Source organism: Entelurus aequoreus, linkage group LG04 (assembly GCF_033978785.1).
Source record: "Entelurus aequoreus isolate RoL-2023_Sb linkage group LG04, RoL_Eaeq_v1.1, whole genome shotgun sequence".
Lineage (NCBI taxonomy): Eukaryota > Metazoa > Chordata > Actinopteri > Syngnathiformes > Syngnathidae > Entelurus > Entelurus aequoreus.
Window position 1 is genome coordinate 89,786,881 of NC_084734.1, and position 21,680 is coordinate 89,808,560.

At 39.9% G+C, this 21,680-nt stretch overlaps 2 protein-coding genes across 3 annotated transcripts in view; one reads left to right on the forward strand and one right to left on the reverse strand.

Moving 5' to 3' along the window:
* The window catches only part of si:ch211-203d1.3 (protein phosphatase Slingshot homolog 3), a 46,536-nt gene extending 40,882 nt beyond the window's left edge, over positions 1-5,654 (reverse strand). The window contains exons 1-4 of the mRNA XM_062045984.1: positions 5,527-5,654; positions 1,433-1,589; positions 334-371; positions 86-257 (exon numbers count right to left, since the gene is read on the reverse strand). Of these exons, the coding sequence (XP_061901968.1) occupies positions 86-257; positions 334-371; positions 1,433-1,480 (258 nt within the window). The 5' untranslated portion in view covers positions 1,481-1,589; positions 5,527-5,654. The remainder of the gene's footprint in view (positions 1-85; positions 258-333; positions 372-1,432; positions 1,590-5,526) is intronic.
* A 244-nt stretch (positions 5,655-5,898) lies between these two features.
* Positions 5,899-21,273, forward strand: grhpra (glyoxylate reductase/hydroxypyruvate reductase a). Of its 2 annotated transcripts, none has more exons than XM_062043821.1 (10): positions 5,899-5,956; positions 6,042-6,131; positions 7,522-7,652; positions 9,954-10,026; positions 13,547-13,663; positions 13,745-13,833; positions 15,314-15,415; positions 18,567-18,702; positions 20,711-20,841; positions 20,938-21,273. In XM_062043821.1, exons 2-10 carry the CDS (start codon positions 6,046-6,048, stop codon positions 21,057-21,059), a joined length of 987 nt encoding a protein of 328 aa, XP_061899805.1. In that variant the 5' UTR covers positions 5,899-5,956; positions 6,042-6,045; the 3' UTR covers positions 21,060-21,273. The 2 variants fall into 2 exon arrangements, with proteins under 2 accessions (XP_061899805.1, XP_061899806.1); XM_062043822.1 differs by having other exon boundaries at positions 5,917-5,956; positions 6,045-6,131.
* The last annotated feature ends 407 nt before the right edge of the window (positions 21,274-21,680 follow it).

A 21,680-nucleotide genomic window follows, 5' to 3' on the forward strand; every position in this document is an offset into this window, starting at 1 on the left:
TACCGCAACAATGCAGCAGCGTGCTAGGACATTACGTAAGGAAGTATGAACTAAATACTGGTGTTAATGAATATAAGTCCGTTACCAGCTTGATGCTATCCTCTGGTCGAAGCAGCTCCACCATGGCGTGTATGTGTCGGTGTCGCGTGTCTGAAGCGCCGTCTTCTCGTTTCGGGGGAGGCGTGTCCTCGTGTAGGTCCTCTCTCTCTGCCTCTTCCAGCAGGAGCACCGCTCCCTTGACGAGGGCAAAGCTCTCCCTGACAACCCATAAGACATCGGGATCAGGATTGCAGATTTCGCGAGATGCGAACCAAAAGAATGGTGTCAATGTACCTTTTTTGAAATCTCCCTGTTCTTTGAGTGGTTTCATCCTTAAGAGATCACATACATCACACAAACATTTTAAAGAAGGGAAGCAACTTTGCAAATAGTGATGATACGCGTTTTCTATTCCTGTAACGTGGCATGTCTGCTCTAAGCTGGGGAAGAAAAATAACTCTTCTTCTAACGCTGTGCATTATTTCCACAGCTACGACAATTAAAGGACATTTTTATAGACGGTGTCCTAAAATTTGGAATAGGAATGACTGGGTAAAAAAAAGGTTGAGCGTGAAATGTGGTGGAACACTGATAAAGCGTAGCGGAAGCCAGAAGTGAGGAGGCAGACGGAGATAATAACACATAAGATGGGGGAGGGAAGGAGTGTGTATGGATGGATAAAAAACCTGGCAATGGATTCTGAGAGAAACAATGCGAAGGAGAACACGCCAGAGAGAGCGACGTATCGCTACACATATAAAAAGGGAAAATAAATGTGACAAAGAGAGCATTACCTGTTACGCAACTGACAAGTCCAGACAGAGTGAAGGAGAGAGGAAAAAAAATGTTTAGATGGTGCAGTGGGCAGGAGCCAGGAGAAGAACGATGGAGAATTGGGAGAGAAGAAGAAGAAAAAAACACAAGTTAAGACATACGATGATCAGTTTCTATGGTTGCAATGAGACTTGCTTTAACTTGATGACACAACCCAACATATAAGACTAGTTGACTGTTAGGATTTGACGTGATCTTTGTTTAAAGATGGATGAATGCAAGAAGAGGAGATAGCGAGGGACAAAAGCCGATGGCACTGTGAGCGTTTAGGTCGACAGGAAGAGAACCAATCCCGCTATCTATGCAGTAATGAATATGAATTGTGATCGGTATACCCGTGGAATGTTTGCTCTGCAACGCTATCCGATCACCAGCCCGGCCTGCTATGCAAAACAAAGGATTTGTTATTGCGCTGATATGCACGCAAGGCTGCCGCTCGTGGACGGTCCCGCTGCTCCTGGGCCAGACTGGTGTCGTTGTTCGAATACGTGTGAAGCAAATTCATGATGCAAAAAAAGACTCGCATGACTGCGTACTGCGAGGCATGGTGATGACTCACTGGAGCAGGGCTGATGGAGGGAATCCTGCGCAGAGTCAATAGCGCCATTGCGCAGTACAGGTGTCTCCACACTCAACGGGCTGGCAAGCTCAGACAAGCTCTGCAGGTTCCACAGGCCAAAAGTGTGCAGGCTCTGGCATGAGTACAATTTTTTGTCCTGAAACGATAAGAGGACACAATGTGACTGGAAAAGCCAGCGCTGACCGCCGCCCAGGCCCTTGTAGCCCCAAAATGTAATATCTCGTTCCTTATCCCATTTCTGACATTTCCTGAAAGTTTAATCAACTTGTGCCCATACATTTTAAATCTATAGCAGCATGTGGTAGCAACTTTTTAAAGCTATCTATAGCGGAGTAACAGAAATTGAGTCAGCACTCTTGTCAGTCATATACTGGTCTCACACACATGCACGCACGCACACATACATACACACACACAAACACACGCACACACACACACGTAAGGTAACATAGCAGAAATTACACAGATCTGGCCTAAAATGTAATAAGTTGTTGCTTAGGACACAATGTGACTAGAAAAGCCAGCGCTGACCGCCGCCCAGGCCCTTGTAGCCCCAAAATGTAATATCTCGTTCCTTATCCCATTTCTGACATTTCCTAAAAGTTTAATCAACTTGTGCCCATACATTTTAAATCTATAGCAGCATGGTGGTAATGTGGTAGCAACTTTTTAAAGCTACCGTATTTTTCGGAGTATAAGTCGCTCCGGAGTATAAGTCGCACCGGCCGAAAAATGCACAATAAAGAAGGAAAAAAACATATATAAGTCGCACTGGAGTATAAGTCGCATTTTTTGGGGAAATTTATTTGATAAAAGCCAACAGCAAGAATAGACATTTGAAAGGCAATTTAAAATGTCTAAAGAATAGTGAACAACAGGCTGAATAAGTGTACGTTATATGAGGCATAAATAACCAACTGGTATGTTAACGTAACATATTATGGTAAGAGTCATTCAAATAACTATAACATATAGAACATGCTATACGTTTACCAAACAATCTGTCACTCCTAATCACTAAATCCCATGAAATCTTATACGTCTAGTCTCTTACGTGAATGAGCGAAATAATATTATTTGATATTTTACGGTAATGGGTTAATAATTTCACACATAAGTCGCTCCAAACTATGAAAAAAACTGCGACATATAGTCCGAAAAATACGGTAGTCATTTTCTATATCGTACAGAGACAAACCCGCGATATATCGAGTATATTCGATATATCGCCCAGCCCTACTTGTAAGCAAAGAGTCCCCTGCTAGAAAATGAAGAGTGCTTACTCCGCATGTCAACATCTCCATTGTGTATTATTCAAACTCACCTAATTCAGCTGGCTAGTTGTTATCAAGAGTACTAAAACCCTTTTCAACATGAATCTGACAACTAAGTAGGCTCAATAACTTTAAACTTTAATACAAGCTCGGATAAGGCCAGTATCGGCCAGTATCGGTATCGGAAGTGCAAAAACAACATCGGATCGGATCGGAAGTGCAAAAACCTGTATCGGGACATCCCTACTCCGGAGTATAAGTCGCACCGGCCGAAAATGCATAATAAAGAAGGAAAAAAAACATATAAGTCGCACTGGAGTATAAGTCGCATTTTTTAGGGAAATGTATTTGATAAAAGCCAACAGCAAGAATAGACATTTGAAAGGCAATTTAAAATGTCTAAAGAATAGTGAACAACAGGCTGAATAAGTGTACGTTATATGAGGCATAAATAACCAACTGGTATGTTAACGTAACATATTATGGTAAGAGTCATTCAAATAACTATAACATATAGAACATGCTATACGTTTACCAAACAATCTGTCACTCCTAATCGCTAAATCCCATGAAATCTTATACGTCTAGTCTCTTACGTGAATGAGTTAAATAATATTATTTGATATTTTATGGTAATGTGTTAATCATTTCACACATAAGTCGCTCCTGAGTATAAGTTGCACCCCCGGCCAAACTATGAAAAAAACTGCGACTTATAGTCCGAAAAATACGGTATCTATAGCGGAGTAACAGAAATTGAGTCAACACTCTTGTCAGTCATCTACTGGTCTCACACAAACACACAAACACACACACACGGAGAAGCATATTAACTCCATTACAGTAACTCCTGGCAGATGTAAAAGAGCTTCAAATTACAAAATGCTGATGATGTTTTGTGTCATAAATATGTTTCAACAACAGTATAATCATACTGAACTTAACTAAATGTAAGAGGGGCTAATGTATGTTTATTATGAAGCAATTGAAACTTAATGACAGGGTTTTGTTTTTTTTTGCACAAATGACTTTAGTCATCAAGTATTTTGGTTAATGAAAGCTATACAAACACCAACATAAAAGTTAGGACCACTCAGTATCATCATTACCGTATTTTTCGGATTATAAGTCGCAGTTTTTTTCATAGTTTGGCCGGGGGTGCGACTTATACTCAGGAGCGACTTATGTGTGAAATGATTAACACATTAGCGTAAAATATCAAATAATATTATTTCGCTCATTCACGTAAGAGACTAGACGTATAAGATTTCATGGGATTTAGCGATTAGGAGTGACAGATTGTTTGGTAAACGTATAGCATGTTCTATATGTTATAGTTATTTGAATGACTCTTACCATAATATGTTACGTTAACATACCAGTTGGTTATTTATGCCTCATATAACGTACACTTATTCAGCCTGTTGTTCACTATTCTTTATTTTAAATTGCCTTTCAAATGTCTATTCTTGCTGTTGGCTTTTAGCAAATACATTTCCCCAAAAAATGTGATTTATACTCCAGTAAGACTTATATATGTTTTTTTTCCTTCCTTATTATGCATTTTCAGCCGGTGCGACTCATACTCCAGAGCGACTTATACTCTGAAAAATACGGTAAATTGTTATTTTGATCTGGTCATCACTGTCCCATAGGGCAGTGTTTTTCAACCTTTTTTGAGCCAAGGCACATTTTTTTCATTGAAAAAATGCGGAGGCACACCACTAGCAGAAATCATAAAAAAATTAAACTGAGCAGCCGATATTGACAATAAAAAAGTTGTCGCAATTGTTGGATATGACTAGTTTAAACCATAACCAAGCATGCATCACTATAGCTCTTGTCTCAAAGTAGGTGTACTGTCACCACCTGTCACATCACGCCGTGGCTTATTTTGAGTTTTTTGCTGTTTTCCTGTGTGTAGTGTTTTAGTTCTTGTCTCGCACTCCTATTTTGGTGGCTTTTTCTCTTTATTTGGTATTTTCCTGTGGCAGTTTCATGTCTTCCTTGACTGCTATTCCCCACACCTGCTTTGTTTTGGCAATCAAGAACATTTCAGTTGTTTTTATCCTTCTTCGTGGGGACATTGTTGATTGTCACGTCATGTTCGGATGTACATTGTGGACGCCGTCTGCTGCTCCACAGTAAGTCTTTGCTGTCGTCCAGCATTCTGTTTTTGTTTACTTTGTAGCCAGTTCAGTTTTAGTTTCGTTCCGCATATCCTCCCCTAAGCTTCAATGCCTTTTCTCAGGGGCACTCACCTTTTGTTTATTTTTGGTTTAAGCATTAGACACCTTTTTACCTGCACACTGCCTCCCGCTGTTTCCGACATCTACAAAGCAATTAGCTACCTGCTGCCACCTACTGATATGGAATAGTATTACACGGTTACTCTGCCGATCTCCAGACAGTGCAGACACTCAACAACGGCACATTATTTGCGGATTATAATTACTGGTTTGCAAAAAATATTCTTAACCAAAATAGGTGAAATTAGATGATTTCCCGCGGCAAAACACTGCCATAGGGGTCCATGATCACAATAACCTGTTCTAGAATGTCTATAAAACTATACTACTATACTTTGCAGTATCAAGTGATAAACATTCTACTGTATGAAAAAGGGTATATTACATATATGTTAAATCAACACAGGGCTTTATCCTAACTGAGCTGCCACATCGAAACACTGCAATCCTTGTTTATGTTAGCCTGTTGCAGCTAGCGTTAGCTCATGCGTCCAACGTGCAGTAAACAATTAAAAACAAATACCAAAACAAAACAACGACAATTTCTTACGTTTAGCAGACGGTCTCCCGACACCTATTTCCAGCACCGAGGACGTCCGCTCGGTCTTTGAGAAATGACACTGACAGTTCACCACCGACTCCAGCAGCGCCGTCTGGCTGGCTGACGATGACGTCATGCGCAAGCTATGTACGTAACGTACGTAACTACGCCGTGGGGCCTTACGCAAAGTTCGGGAAAATGCGTATTTCATGCCAGAATTTGCTACAAACCAATTCACATCAGCAATACATATAATGAATATAATAAAATAGTAAGATGATATATATGTAACGTCCTGCCAAACTGTATGTTTACTTACTGGAGCTAAATTCGCCAGACAATTTTTATTTATTTTTTTAAAAGGCGGAGCTTAGCTCGTGTTTACTTCCGGGTTAATGTGGCGTTGGAGTCGTTGAAAGTTAACAATTAACCAACCCAGGTGTATTGTCCTCTGGAAAGTTATCATCTTTTTCAAGTGATAAGGCCCTTATCACAAAGGACTTAAACTAACCTCCTTTTTTTAGTAGGATGAAAGCAGTTGGGAAACTCATGAAGGTTTACGTGACGAGACGCCTTTCGCAGGAAGGGATGAAGATCCTGTCATCATCTGGAGTGTATGCTTCTTTTATTTGGTTATTTATTGTATACACGACTTAGTCATCTACAGTCATACTCGTTAACTTACTAAGATTCCCCACGCAACCTAGTAATGCACTCAGTCAATGTGTACATTACCGCCATATAACCACAACACCAGGGGAAGCTCCACTAACCACGTTAAACCCAGATTCCGAACTAACAAAGGTCTTTACTCATTCTCTTTCTATGCCACATCAATATGGAATGCACTCCCAACAGGTGTAAAAGAAAGGGCATCTCTATCCTCCTTCAAAACCGCACTAAAAGAACACCTCCAGGCAACTTCAACCCTAACACCCTCCCTTCCACATAATACCTCTTCGGACTATAAATAATCAAATGTAAACAATCAAATGTAGACACTTTTTCTTACACTTTTTCTTATACTTTCTGATCTCTCTCTATGTCCACTACTTGCTATATACACTACCGTTCAAAAGTTTGGGGTCACCCAAACAATTTAGTGGAATAGCCTTCATTTCTAAGAACAAGAATAGACTGTCGAGTTTCAGATGAAAGTTGTCTTTTTCTGGCCATTTTGAGCGTTTAATTGAGCCCACAAATGTGATGCTCCAGAAAGTCAATGTGCTCAAAGGAAGGTCAGTTTTGTAGCTTCTGTAACGAGCTAAAGTGTTTTCAGATGTGTGAACATGATTGCACAAGGGTTTTCTAATCATCAATTAGCCTTCTGAGCCAATGAGCAAACACATTGTACCATTAGAACACTGGAGTGATAGTTGCTGGAAATGGGCCTCTATACACCTATGTAGATATTGCACCAAAAAGCAGACATTTGCAGCTAGAATAGTCATTTACCACATTAGCAATGTATAGAGTGTATTTCTGTAAAGTTAAGACTAGTTTAAAGTTATCTTCATTGAAAAGTACAGTGCTTTTCCTTCAAAAATAAGGACATTTCAATGTGACCCCAAACTTTTGAACGGTAGTGTATATCCTACCAAGTCAGTCCTACACTGTTTCAATATCCATTTCTCTGATGATGCAATTGTTGATGCTGATTGTTGATGTCTGAAGTGTTGATACCAACCAAACCTACCCCCCCCCCCTCCATATCCCACACCCCGGATTGTAAATAATGTAAATAATTCAATGTATATACTCTGATGAGTATCTTGTGTGATGACTGTATTATGATGATAGTATATATGATAGTATATATCTGTATCATGAATGAATTTAAGTGGACCCCGACTTAAACAAGTTGAAAAACTTATTGGGGTGTTACCATTTAGTGGTCAATTGTACGGAATATGTACTTCACTGTGCAACCTACTAATAAAAGTTTCAATCAATCAACGTGACAGCTGCTGTGTTATAGTGATGACGTCATGCTTGCTTGTCCAGGTGTGACGTGTGCATGTGGGACTCCAATCAACCTATTCCAAGAGAAGAGCTTCTCAAAGAGGTGCAGGGGGCCCACGGTGTCCTGTGCCTGCTGTCAGACAAGGTCGATGCTGAGGTTCTGAATGCCGCAGGTACTCTTTGTCAGTCTGGACTAAGTTTTAAAACAAGTACGGTATTTTCTGGACCATAGGGCGCACCGGATTATAAGGCGCACTGCTGATGAGCGGGTCTATTCAGGTCTTTTTTCATACAAAAGGCGCACCAGATTATAAGGCGCATTAAAGGGGTCGTATTATGATTTTTTTCTAAATTTTAAACATTTTCTTGTGGTCTACATCAGTGGTCCCCAATTAAATAAATACATACATTTTTATTTTGAATTTTTTTTATTAAATCAACATAAAAAACACAAGATACACTTACAATTAGTGCACCAACCCAAAAAACCTCCCTCCCCCATTTACACTCATTCGCACAAAAGTTGTTTTTTTCTGTTATTAATATTCTGGTTCCTACATTATATATCAATATATATATCAATACAGTCTGCAGGGATACAGTCCGTAAGCACACATGATTGTACTTTTTTATGACAAAAAAAGAATGTTTGCGGATGACTCTGCCTTGCTGGTATCAGACAAGGACAAGTCACAGGTGGAGAAAATCCTCAGTGCTGAACTCTGTAGAACTTGCACCTGGCTCGCTGACAACAAGCTATCCATACACTTGGGTACAAGGGAATCCATCCTATTTGGGTCCCACATCAACCTTAAGAAAGTCAATGACTTCACTATAAAAGTGGGTGACATTGTTATCACCAGGAAAGATGAGGTCACCTACCTAGGTTCCATTCTAGAGGCTAACCTTTCCTGTGATAAAATGGCAACCAAGGTCATCAAAAAGGTCAACCAACGAACAAGATTTCTCTACAGAATCTCCTCTCTGGTCAACAAAAGCACCATGAGGATTCTGGCGGGAACTCTTGTTCAACCCTTTTTCGATTACGCATGCACCTCCTGGTACCCTAGCACCTCCAAAACCCTCAAATCTAAACTCCAAACATCCCAGAACAAGCTAGTCAGGTTACTTCTAGACCTCCACCCCAGATCACACCTCACTCCTACCCACTTCTCTAAAGTGGGCTGGCTCAAGGTGGAGGACAGAGTTAAACAACTTGCACTGAGCCTAGTCTATAAAATCCGCTACACCTCCCTGATACCGAAGTACATGTCAAACTACTTCCTTAACGTAAATGACTGCCATAACCACAACACCAGGGGGAGCTCCACTAACCACGTTAAACCCAGATTCCGAACTAACAAAGGTCTTAACTCATTCTCTTTCTATGCCACATCAATGTGGAATGCGCTCCCAACAGGTATAAAAGAAAGGGCATCTCTATCCTCCTTCAAAACCGCAATAAAAGTTCACCTCCAGGCAGCTACAACCCTAAACTAACACCCTCCCCGGATTGCTAATAATCAAATGTAAACAATCAAATGCAGATACTTTTTCTTATGCCTTCTGATCTCTCTCTCTCTCTCTCTATGTCCACTACTTGCTGTCCATATCCTACTCCCCCCCCGTATTATGATGATAGTATTTATCTGATAGTATATATCTCTATCATGAATCAATTTAAGTGGACCCCGACTTAAACAAATTGAAAAACTTATTGGGGTGTTACCATTTAGTGGTCAATTGTACGGAATATGTACTTCACTGTGCAACCTACTAATAAAAGTCTCAATCAATCAATCAAAAGACATAATTAGCTCCCAACAGGTGTAAAAGAAAGGGCATCTCTATCCTCCTTCAAAACCGCAATAAAAGTTCACCTCCAGGCAACTACAACCCTAAACTAACACCCTCCCCGGATTGTTAATAATCAAATGTAGACTCTTTTTCTTATGCCTTCTGATCTCTCTCTCTCTCTCTCTCTCTCTCTCTCTCTCTCTCTCTCTCTCTCTCTCTCTCTCTCTCTCTCTCTCTGTCCACTACTTGCTGTCCATATCCTACCAAGTCACACCTACACTGTTCCAATATCCATTTCTCTGTTCTCAATTGTTGATGACTGATGATAACAACCAAACCTAACCCCCCCCCTCCCCCCCTCCACACCCCGGATTGGAAATAATGTAAATAATTCAATGTGATTATCTTGTGTGATGACTGTATTATGATGATAGTATATATCTGATAGTATATATCTGTATCATGAATCAATTTAAGTGGACCCTGACTTAAACAAGTAGAAAAGCTTATTGGGGTGTTACCATTTAGTGGTCAATTGTACAGAATATGTACTGTACTGTGCAACCTACTAATAAAAGTCTCAATCAATCAATCAAAAAGCTTTGCCCCTGATCCTCACATGTAGTTGATAATGAGCAAACATGGTATTTACTGTAACGCCATATTACTGTCCACAGGACCCAACCTGAAAGTAATCAGCACCCTCTCTGTGGGATACGACCATTTGGACCTTAATGAAATAAAGAAACGGTAAGAAACTTCACACAGTCATATAAAAAAAAAAAATGGAATTTGATATGTACGATTTTTCTCATGTGCTATGAGGTGTGTTCAAAATGCTTTGAAAGACATGGAAGCACACATGTGTATCATACAAATTTGACAGTAATTCGAAAATTGGTCAATGACATAGGGACATTTAAAGGCCTACTGAAAGCCACTACTAGCGACCACGCAGTCTGATAGTTTATATATCAATGATGAAATCTTAACATTGCAACACATGCCAATACGGCCGGGTTAACTTATAAAGTGCAATTTTAAATTTCCCGCTAAACTTCCGGTTGAAAACGTCTTTGGATGATGACGTATGCGCGTGACGTAGCCAGTGAAACAGAAGTATCGGTACCCCATTGAATACAATACAAAATAAATCTGTTTTCATCTCATAATTCCACAGTATTCTGGACATCTGTGTTGGTGAATCTTTTGCAATTTGTTTAATGAACAATGAAGACTGCAAAGAAGAAAGTTGTAGGTGGGATCGGTGTATTAGCGGCGGACTACAGCAACACAACCAGGAAGACTTTGACTCGGATAGCAGACGCGCTAGCCGACGCTAGCCACCGACCGCACGGATGATCGTGGTGAAGTCCTTCGTCTTTCCGTCGTTCGCTGGAACGCAGGTGAGCACGGGTGTTGATGAGCAGATGAGGGCTGGCTGGCGTAGGTGGAGCGCTAATGTTTTTATCATAGCTCTGTGAGGTCCCGTTGCTAAGTTAGCTTCAATGGCGTCGTTAGCAACAGCATTGTTAAGCTTCACCAGGCTGGAAAGCATTAACCGTGTAGTTACATGTCCATGGTTTAATAGTATTGTTGATCTTCTGTCTATCCTTCCAGTCAGGGATTTATTTATTTTGTTTCTATCTGCATTTGAGCCCGATGCTATCACGTTAGCTCCGTAGCTAAGTTAGCTTCAATGGCGTCGTTAGCAACAGCATTGTTAACCTTCGCCAGGCTGGAAAGCATTAACCGTGTATTTACATGTCCATGGTTTAATAGTATTGTTGATCTTCTGTCTATCCTTCCAGTCAGGGTTTTATTTATTTTGTTTCTATATGCAGTTAAGCACGATGCTATCACGTTAGCTCCATAGCTAAAGTGTTTCGTCAATGTATTGTCGTGGAGATAAAAGTCACTGTGAATGTCCATTTCGCGTGCTCGACTCTCATTTTCAAGAGGATATAGTATCCGAGGTGGTTTAAAATACAAATCCGTGATCCACAATAGAAAAAGGAGAGCGTGTGGAATCCAAAGAGCCAGCTTGTACCTAAGTTACGGTCAGAGCGAAAAAAGATATGTCTTGCACTGCATTCTAGTCCTTCACTCTAACGTTCCTCATCCACGAATCTTTCATCCTCGCTCAAATTAATGGGGTAATCGTCGCTTTCTCGGTCCGAATCGCTCTAGCTGCATTGAAAACAATGGGGAAATGTGAGGAGGCTATCAACTGACTACGTCACGCTACTTCCGGTAGGGGCAAGGCTTTTGTTTATCAGAGACCAAAAGTTGCGATCTTTATCGTCGTTGTTCTATACTAAATCCTTTCATCAAAAATATGGCAATATCGCGAAATGATCAAGTATGACACATAGAATGGATCTGCTATCCCCGTTTAAATTAAAAAAAAAATCATTTTAGTAGGCCTTTAAGGTAGTCCTGAACGTGTCCCTGCAAAAATGTTTTTCCACTAATCTTGCTCAAACGTCAGTCCCCTCTACGTGTATCAAAATACATGGTAAATCTTCTAAACACCCTAAAAGTACAGTGGTTGTTCTGTAGAGCTGTGAGAAATTTCAAGTCAATCCAACTTATTGGGTCAAAACATGTATGCCCACATGTAGAATGCCTTGTAGTTTATAAGTGGTACTTTATTATGGATGTTCATTTGTGTCATTGGTACAAACGCTTTTTACATTTGATTTTTGTTACATTAAATCATGCTGACAATTTCATTGAATAAAAATTTGCGAGCAAAATTTGTGTGTTTAAAAAATTCAGTTTGTAAAAATACAGTCTTTTAAAATTCATTATAAAAAATTCAGTGTATAAAAATTCACTATAAAATAATTTAGTGCAGAAAAATTCAGTGCTAAAGTATTCGTTGATGCAAAACTTAAGATTCACCTCCGGTAAAGTAAGATTGAATCAATCGATCCTCTCTCAGAAGCAGCCATTGAGGTGAATTCTTCTGCACTGAATTGTAAAACACTGTATTTTACGCACACATTTAGCTCATACATTTTTATTCAAAGGATGTCAGAAGTTGATGTGTGTCTTTATTACCACAGCATTTTCTGGATACTGTAGTTATGTAACTGAATTTTTTGTGTTTGAATTTTGTGAACTTAATTTTCTTACATCAAATTTGGCTGACAATTTAATTTAAATAAACATGTGTGTGTTTAGAAATGCAGTTTGTTCAAATACGGTGTTTTAAAAATCCAGTGTAAAAACATTTCAGTGTATGAGAATTATTTCCAGAAAAATTCAGTGCAGAAATATTTTTTATATACAGTACAGGCCAAAAGTTTGGACACACTTTCTCATTGAATGTGTTTTCTTTACTTTCATGACTATTTACATTGTAGGTTGTCACATCAAAACTATGAATGAACACATGTGGAGTTATGTAGTTAACAAAAAAAAGTGAAATAACGGAAAACATGTTTTGTATTCGAGTTTCTTCAAAATAGCCACCCTTTGCTCTGATTACTGCTTTGCACACTCTTGGCATTCTCTCCATGAGCTTTCAAGAGGTAGTCACCTGAAATGGTTTTCACTTCACAGGTGTGCTTGAAGCTCATCAAGAGAATGCCAAGAGTGTGCAAAGCAGTAATCAGAGCAAAGGGTGGCTGTTTTGAAGAAACTAGAACCTACTCAGTGGTCTAGTGGTTAGAGTGTCCGCCATGTGATGGGTAGGTTGTGAGTTCAAACCCCGGCTGAGTCATACCAAAGACTATAAGAATGGGTTTATCTCCCAGCTTGGCACTCAGCATCAAGGGTTGGAATTGGGGGTTAAATCACCAAAAATTATTCCCGGGCGCAGCCACCGCTGCTGCTCACTGCTCCCCTCACCTCCCAGGGGGTGAACATAGGGATGGGTCAAATGCAGAGGACAAATTTCACCACACCTAGTATGTGTGTGTGACAATCATTGCTACTTTAACTTTAACTAGAATATAAAACATGTTTTTAGTTATTTCACCTTTTTTTGTTAAGTACATAACATTTTGATGCCTTCAGTGACAATCTACAATGTAAATAGTCATGAAAATAAAGAAAACGCATTGAATGAGGAGAAGGTGTGTCCAAACTTTTGGCCTGTACTGTATATTTGTTTGTCTCTTTCTTTACACTGAATTTTTGCACACACATTTTTATTCAATAAAATTGTCAGCATAATTGGATGTAAATACACAATAGGGTCCTAAACAAGCTTTGGTAATAAAAAGCCAAATGAACCTCCATAGTATATTATTTCCCCCAGTGGTATTCGTGTAGGTTACACGCCTGATGTCCTGACTGATGCCACAGCTGAGCTGACTGTGGCTCTGCTCCTGGCCACAGCTCGCAGACTACCTGAGGCGGTGGACGAAGTGAAAAAGTCAGTCCTGCTGTTAAGTTACACTCATCAGTGTCAAGCTGTCGCCTCAATGTAGTGACGTTGTCACCAAATGTGTCTCAGTGGAGGCTGGAGCTCCTGGACACCGTTCTGGATGTGCGGGTATGGTCTGTCAGGCAGCACTGTGGGAGTCATCGGCCTGGGACGCATCGGTAAGGATTGTTGCTGCAGTTTAGGGATCGGCGCTATGGCTTAAAATCTATATCGCGATATATTTTGCAACTTCCTGCGATAACGATGTTATTTGGCATATGAATGATAATGTAAATATTTCAAAACGGGTTACAAAGGCTACTGATATATACAGTACAGGCCAAAAGTTTGGACACACCTTCTCATTCAATGCGTTTTCTTTATTTTCATGACTATTTACATTGTAGATTGTCACTGAAAGTAGAGATGTCCGATAATGGATTTTTTGCAGATATCCGATATTGTCCAACTCTTAATTACCGATACCGATATCAACCGATATATACAGTCGTGGAATTAACACATTATTATGCCTAATTTTGTTGTGATGCCCCGCTGGATGCATTAAACAATGTAACAAGGTTTGGTGTGGGTTCACACTGTGGCACATATTTGTAACAGTGTTAAAGTTGTTTATACGGCTACCCTCAGTGTGACGTGTATGGCTGTTGACCAATTATGCCTTGCATTTACTTGTGTGTGTGTGAAAAGCCGTAGATATTATGTGATTGGCCCGGTACTTCTCCCTACGTCCGTGTACACAGCGGCGTTTTAAAAAGTCATACATTTAACTTTTTGAAACCGATAAAGATAATTTTGAAACCGATACCGATAATTTCCGATATTACATTTTAAAGCCGATAATATCGGCAGTCCGATATTATTGGACATCCCTAACTGAAAGCATCAAAACTATGACACCTGTGAAGTGAAAACCCTTTCTTGAAGCTCATGGAGAGAATGCCGAGAGTGTGCGAAAAATTAATAAGAGCAAAGTGTGGCTATTTTGAAGAAACTACAATATAAAACATGTTTTCAGTTATTTCACCTTTTTTTGTCAAGTACATACTGTAACTCCACATGTGTTCATTCATAGTTTTGGTTTAGTTTAGTTTATTATTATTTTTCTGTCAGTGGTCAACAAAATAAACAAACAGTTTTACATAAACAAACAGTTGTACATTCCTTCCATCAATTATACCACTTGTCCCTTTTGGGGTCGCGGGGGGTGCTGGAGCCTATCTCAGCTGCATTCGAGCGGAAGGCGGGGTACACCCTGGACAAGTCGCCACCTCATCGCAGGGCCAGCACATTCACACACTAGGGCCAATTTAGTGTTGCCAATCAACCTATCCCCAGGCCGAAAGGGTTTAGGCTGAAGTTGAACACTTATGGCGCCTAACCCTATAAACAATGTCAAATACAAGATGAGCTTCCTAAAAATATGAAAGTTTTGTTAGTTTTGATGCCTTCAGTGACAATCTACAATGTAAATAGTCATGAAAATAAAGAAAACACATTGAATGAGAAGGTGTGTCCAAACTTTTGGCCTGTACTGTATATCATTTATATCGTCTATATCGCACAACCAAATTGCAGGTGGAAAAATTGCTAGTTGTTGTACACTTTATATGTGATGCTGTTTATATTTATGTCAAGGGATGGCCATCGCTCGCCGCCTCATGCCATTTGGAGTAAAGCGGCTGCTTTACTCTGGGAGAACTGAGAAGGCTTACGCCGCTGAGCTAAATGGAGAGTTTGGTAAGTAAAACTAGTAAAGAGTCAACAGCGTATGGTGATTACAAGCGCAAGTTAGTAAAGTTGTTGGTCTGGTTCATGACATGGTTCATAATTAGAGATGTCCGAAAATATCGGACTGCCGATATTATCGGCCGATAGATGCTTTAAAACAGCGGTGGGCAATTAATTTTTACCGGGGGCCGCATGAGCAACCCGAGCACTGCTGGAGGGCCACATCGACAATATTTCAATTAAATTTTGCTCAATATTATTTTCGATATATACCGTAAGATAAATAATAATAATAATAATAATTAATAAATAATAATAATACTTTCATTTAACCTAACTTAACTTGATACCAAAAGCACTGCTTTGGAAATCATTTGTACCCCTTTCAGGGATCACCTTTAGTTCCCCTTAAACATCCTCATGTTGCACAATGAAATGTAAGCATAGGATGAAGTGTAACTTTCTCTAGTAACAGCATTCCATGATTAATATCAATAAATTAACATTAATAATAAATGACAGTAAAATAAGCACACATATGACTGAGGAGTCATAGTGTAACTTTGTGTGGTGTTTGAGTTGTGCGACTTTTTGTGTGGCCATAAACGCACCAGTGGTTTAGTGGTATGTGTGTTGGTGACAGATGACAAGTTGCTTTTGGCCTGGTTTGTACGGCAGAAAATTACTAGTTTTTCCAGATAGAAGTGTTTTACTCATGTTTTTGGTGTGGTTATGTCCGAATATAAACAGTTTTGCTTAATAAAGTGATCGATATAATTCCTGTCCTCGAAGCATCTCAATAGACGTTACAATAATTGAACGGTGTTCAATTGAACGGTGTTGACGAACACCGTTAGGGCCGCTTGTTGTCACTGTCACTCAGAGTTGCATTGCAAAATTACACAGAATAAATGTGTTTATTTTGTTTAGAATTCAGATGGGATTTGATTTGGTGCGCGACATATATTTGCTGTGCGCAGAGGACGCTCGAGCAGTGCGCAATTACGCAGGCGCGCACCTTAGAGGGAACGTTGCTTGGCAGTCCATGTCTTGTTGAAAACACGCCATTCCTCATCAACTTTTCTCTTTTTAGCGTCTCGGGTGTAAACCGTGCATCACTTGTCGCTGCATGTGCACCTTCACTCGCAGGTTACACACGGAAAGACGCCCATAAATAACACTTTTCAAAATAAAAGCAGCACAGTTGTATTGTGCGCACGACATTGATATTTTTTCAACTTTATTTTGTCATTTGTGATTGCAGCTGTTCACATTCACTCACAATCACGCACGCGCATACGTCCACACAGAAGTAATACAAATAACGCTTTTCAAAACAAAAGCAGCACCGTTGTATTGCACACTCGACATAGATACTTTTTAAAATTTATTTTGTAAATTTATGATTGGCCTCACGCGGGCCGGACAGGGACGCACAAAGGGCCGGATGTGGCCCGCCGGCTGCAGAATGCCCAGGTCTGCTTTAAAATGTAATATCGGAAATGATCGGTATCGGTTTCAAAAAGTAATATTTATGACTTTTTAAAACGCCGCTGTACGGAGTGGTACACGGACGTAGGGAGAAGTACAGAGCAGTTGCGTCTCCCAGTCATACTTGCCAACCCTCCCCATTTTCCCAGGAGACTCCTGAATTTCAGTGCCCCTCCCGAAAACCTCCCGGGGCAAACATTCTCCCGATTTCCACCCAGACAACAATATTGGGCGCGTGCCTAAAAGGCACTGCATTTGCGTGCCGGCCCAATCAAATAATATCTACGGCTTTTCACACACACAAGTGAATGCAAGGCGTACTTGGTCAACAGCCATACAGGTCACACTGAGGGTGGCCGTATAAACAACTTTAACACTGTTACAAATATGCGCCACAGTGTGAACCCACACCAAACAAGAATGACAAACACATTTCGGGAGAACATCCGCACCGTAACACAACATAAACCAGTGTTTCCCATAAACTGCCAAGATACCTGTGGCGGCGGGGGCGTGGCTATGGGCGTGGTCACCATGATATCATCGAGTAATTTGCATAATTTACTACAATGATATGATTTTCTCTAAAAAGGCTAAAAAAAAATGTATACTTACTAATTAATAATAACAGTTTTGTTTTAAACGTCCATCCATCCATCCATTTTACAATATAATTACCTCACTTTATGTACATATTTATATACAGATTTGAACAATAAGTTATTCACTGAAATATATTTATTAATTGTGGTTCTTACAAAAAATATATCTTATAAAATATAAAAGCTAAAATGTCTCTTAAAGCTCTGCCCCTTTAATTAGTGCATACTAAATAATTTCACTTTAGCCTACTACTACAAGCATATTATTTACCAGCAACATAAAGTGAAACAGAGGCAGAGGTGTCCTGCCACAGTCAGTAACAAATAAACAGAAAACAGTAGTGGTCAAATACAAATAAGGCAACAAGAGAAGTATCCTACACTTCTCTTTTGTAAAGTAAATGTGAACAGCCGATATGGGCATCTACATCTACTATATGATCATCTACATCTACATCAACTATATGATTTGCCTGAGAAGCTGGACAGGACAAAAAAAAAAATATATATATTTTTTATTTTTTAAATTTAAAAAAAAAATTTGTGGCGGACATAATTCTTTCGTGGTGGGCCGCCACAAATAAATGAATGTGTGGGAAACACTGTAAACACAACAGAACAAATACCCAGAACCCCTTGCAGCACTAACTCTTCCGGGACGCTACAATATACACCCCCCCCCACACCTCAACCCCGCCCACTTCAACCTCCTCATGCTCTCTCAGGGAGAGCATGTCCCAAATTCCAAGCTGCTGTTTTGAGGCATGTTAAAACAAATAATGCACTTTGTGACTTCAATAATAAATATGGCAGTGCCATGTTGGCACTTTTTTTCCATAACTTGAGTTGATTTATTTTGTAAAACCTTGTTACATTGTTTAATGCATCCAGCGGAGCATCACAACAAAATTAGGCATAATAATGTGTTCATTCCACAACTGTATATATCGGTATCGCTTGATATCGGTATCGGTAATTAAGAGTTGGACAATATCGGAATATCGGCAAAAAAGCCATTATTGGACATCTCTACTCATAATTCATATCGGTCCTTCTCTCCTGTTCAGTTCCTCTGGACACTCTCAGGTGTGAGAGTGACTTCATCGTAGTGTCATGCTCGCTGACACCAGAGACCCAGGACCTGTGTGACAAGACCTTCTTCAGCAAGATGAAAAAGACGGGAATCCTCATCAACTCAAGCAGGTAGATTCCAAAGCACTTTTACAAACTCGTCCAACCTCCAGCTACATACTGCTATTCCATGTCTTTAAAAATCACACTAAACATCTTTCAGCACCAAAAGATTCATTCTGGGTGTATGTTTAGCTTTTTCTTCGACTTTTTTCTGGCTCATTTGTACACCTGGTCCATCAAGGACATGCTAACTAATGTCTCATAAGACTTCAGTGAAGTCCATTAACAATATAATGTTGTAAAAACTATGTCATTTTAACACAACCATTCTGGCTACTGAGCTCCCAGCTTTTTCCGTAAACATTCCCCTCAAAAACGGTGGTAATGTTTTTCCATTTACTGTAAAATATTGTAAAAAATATATAAAAAACGCTATTTTACTGTAAAATTTGTAAAGTTTTTACTGTAAAATGGACAGTCTACTTACAACAATTTATATGACCTGTCTCCGCTTGGGATGGTCTCCTGCTGGCCCCACTATGGACTGGACTGTCACACTATTATGTTAGATCCACTATGGACTGGACTCTCACTATTATGTTAGATCCACTATGGACTGGACTGTCACACTATTATGTTAGATCCACTATGGACTGGACTGTCACACTATTATGTTAGATCCACTATGGACTGGACTCTCACTATTATGTTAGATCCACTATGGACTGGACTCTCACTATTATGTTAGATCCACTATGGACTGGACTCTCACACTATTATGTTAGATCCACTATGGACTAGACTCTCACTATTATGTTAGATCCACTATGGACTGGACTCTCACACTATTATGTTAGATCCACTATGGACTGGACTCTCACTATTATGTTAGATCCACTATGGACTGGACTCTCACACTATTATGTTAGATCCACTATGGACTGGACTCTCACACTATTATGTTAGATCCACTATGGACTGGACTCTCATTATTATGTTAGATCCACTATGGACTGTCACACTATTATGTTAGATCCACTATGGACTGTCACACTATTATGTTAGATCCACTATGGACTGGACTCTCACACTATTATGTTAGATCCACTATGGACTGGACTCTCACACTATTATGTTAGATTCACTATGGACTGGACTCTCATTATTATGTTAGATCCACTATGGACTGTCACACTATTATGTTAGATGTACTATGGACTGGACTCTCACACTATTATGTTAGATCCACTATGGACTGGACTCTCACACTATTATGTTAGATCCACTATGGACTGGACTCTCACACTATTATGTTAGATCCACTATGGACTGGACTCTCACTATTATGTTAGATCCACTATGGACTGGACTCTCTCACTATTATGTTAGATCCACTATGGACTGGACTCTCACTATTATGTTAGATCCACTATGGACTGGACTCTCACTATTATGTTAGATCCACTATGGACTGGACTTTCACTATTATGTTAGATCCACTATGGACTGGACTCTCACTATTATGTTAGATCCACTATGGACTGGACTCTCACTATTATGTTAGATCCACTATGGACTGGACTCTCTCACTATTATGTTAGATCCACTATGGACTGGACTGTCACACTATTATGTTAAATCCACTATGGACTGGACTCTCACAATATTATGTCAGACCCACTCGACGTCCATTGCATCCGGTCTCCCCTAGAGGGGGGGGGGGGGGTCACCCACATCTGCGGTCCTCTCCAAGGTTTCTCATAGTCATTCACATTGACGTCCCACTGGGTTGTGAGTTTTTCCTTGCCCTTATGTGGGCTCTGAACCGAGGATGTCGTTGTGGCTTGTACAGCCCTTTGAGACACTTGTGATTTAGGGCTGTATAAATAAACATTGATTGATGATTGATTGATTGATTGATATAATTAATAATGAAACCAGAGGCAAGTTCCTACATTATTGACAGTTAAAAGCGACCCTCTGATGGATACAATAAAACACAATTAACTTGTTTTTGCATTCTACTTGTACTTTAACAGATGAATTATTTTTCAATGACTTCCTTGCATCCATCAAGGGGGGCTGTAGTGAATCAAGAGGATCTTTACGAGGCTCTGAAAAGTGGACAAATAGCAGCAGCTGGCCTGGACGTAACAACACCCGAGCCACTACCGACCAACCACCCGCTTCTCACACTCAAAAACTGTGGTAAGTAGGAAGGACATCTTTGTTACAATGAAATACATCTCAGTTGCTTCCTCTCCTGGTCAATGCTAACCTTCCGTCCCGTTTGGCTTTGTGCAGTGGTGTTGCCGCACATCGGCAGCGCCACCTACTCCACCAGAGGCGTCATGGTTGCCTTGGCAGCCCGAAACCTGCTGGGGGGTTTACAGGGCACAGAAATGCCCAGTGAACTTGCACTCTAGAAGCTAAAATGGAGGATGTGGTGCCGCACAGCACATACAGTATGTAACTATCAGAATATGGAAGCAAGTCTTTTTGACATAATTGCCTTTAATTAGTTCAATCTCTCGCAAACTGCACTTCTTACATTATTCTTAATAAACCTATTTGTTGCATAAATGTATTCCACTGTTGCCTGTTCTTTCAGCAGCATAATAAAAGTGTTAGTTTCTTCAACTCTTTGCAATTTCCTCATACTTAAAAGTACTCTACACACTGCAAAAAGTGAAATCTAAGTAAGATGAAATATGTCAAATAAGGGTGATATTTGCTTATTTTCTGTCTGATAAGATCATTCTTCTCACTAAGCAGATTTTACGTTAGAGTGTTTTACTTGTTTTAAGGGTTTTGGTCCTAAATGATGTCAGTAAGATATTACAGCTTGTTGCTGAGATTTGATGAGCTATATTGAGTAAAACATGCTTGAAACTATTTTTGTCCAAATGTCCAAAACACACCCAGCAATGGTGCACAGGAAGGCGGGGAAGAAGAGGGGAAATGTGGCCAAAATTGTCAAAAGTCCCAATTTTGTCCAAAATACCCCCCCGGGTTCCAGTCCCACTGCAAAAAATGTCCAAAACGCA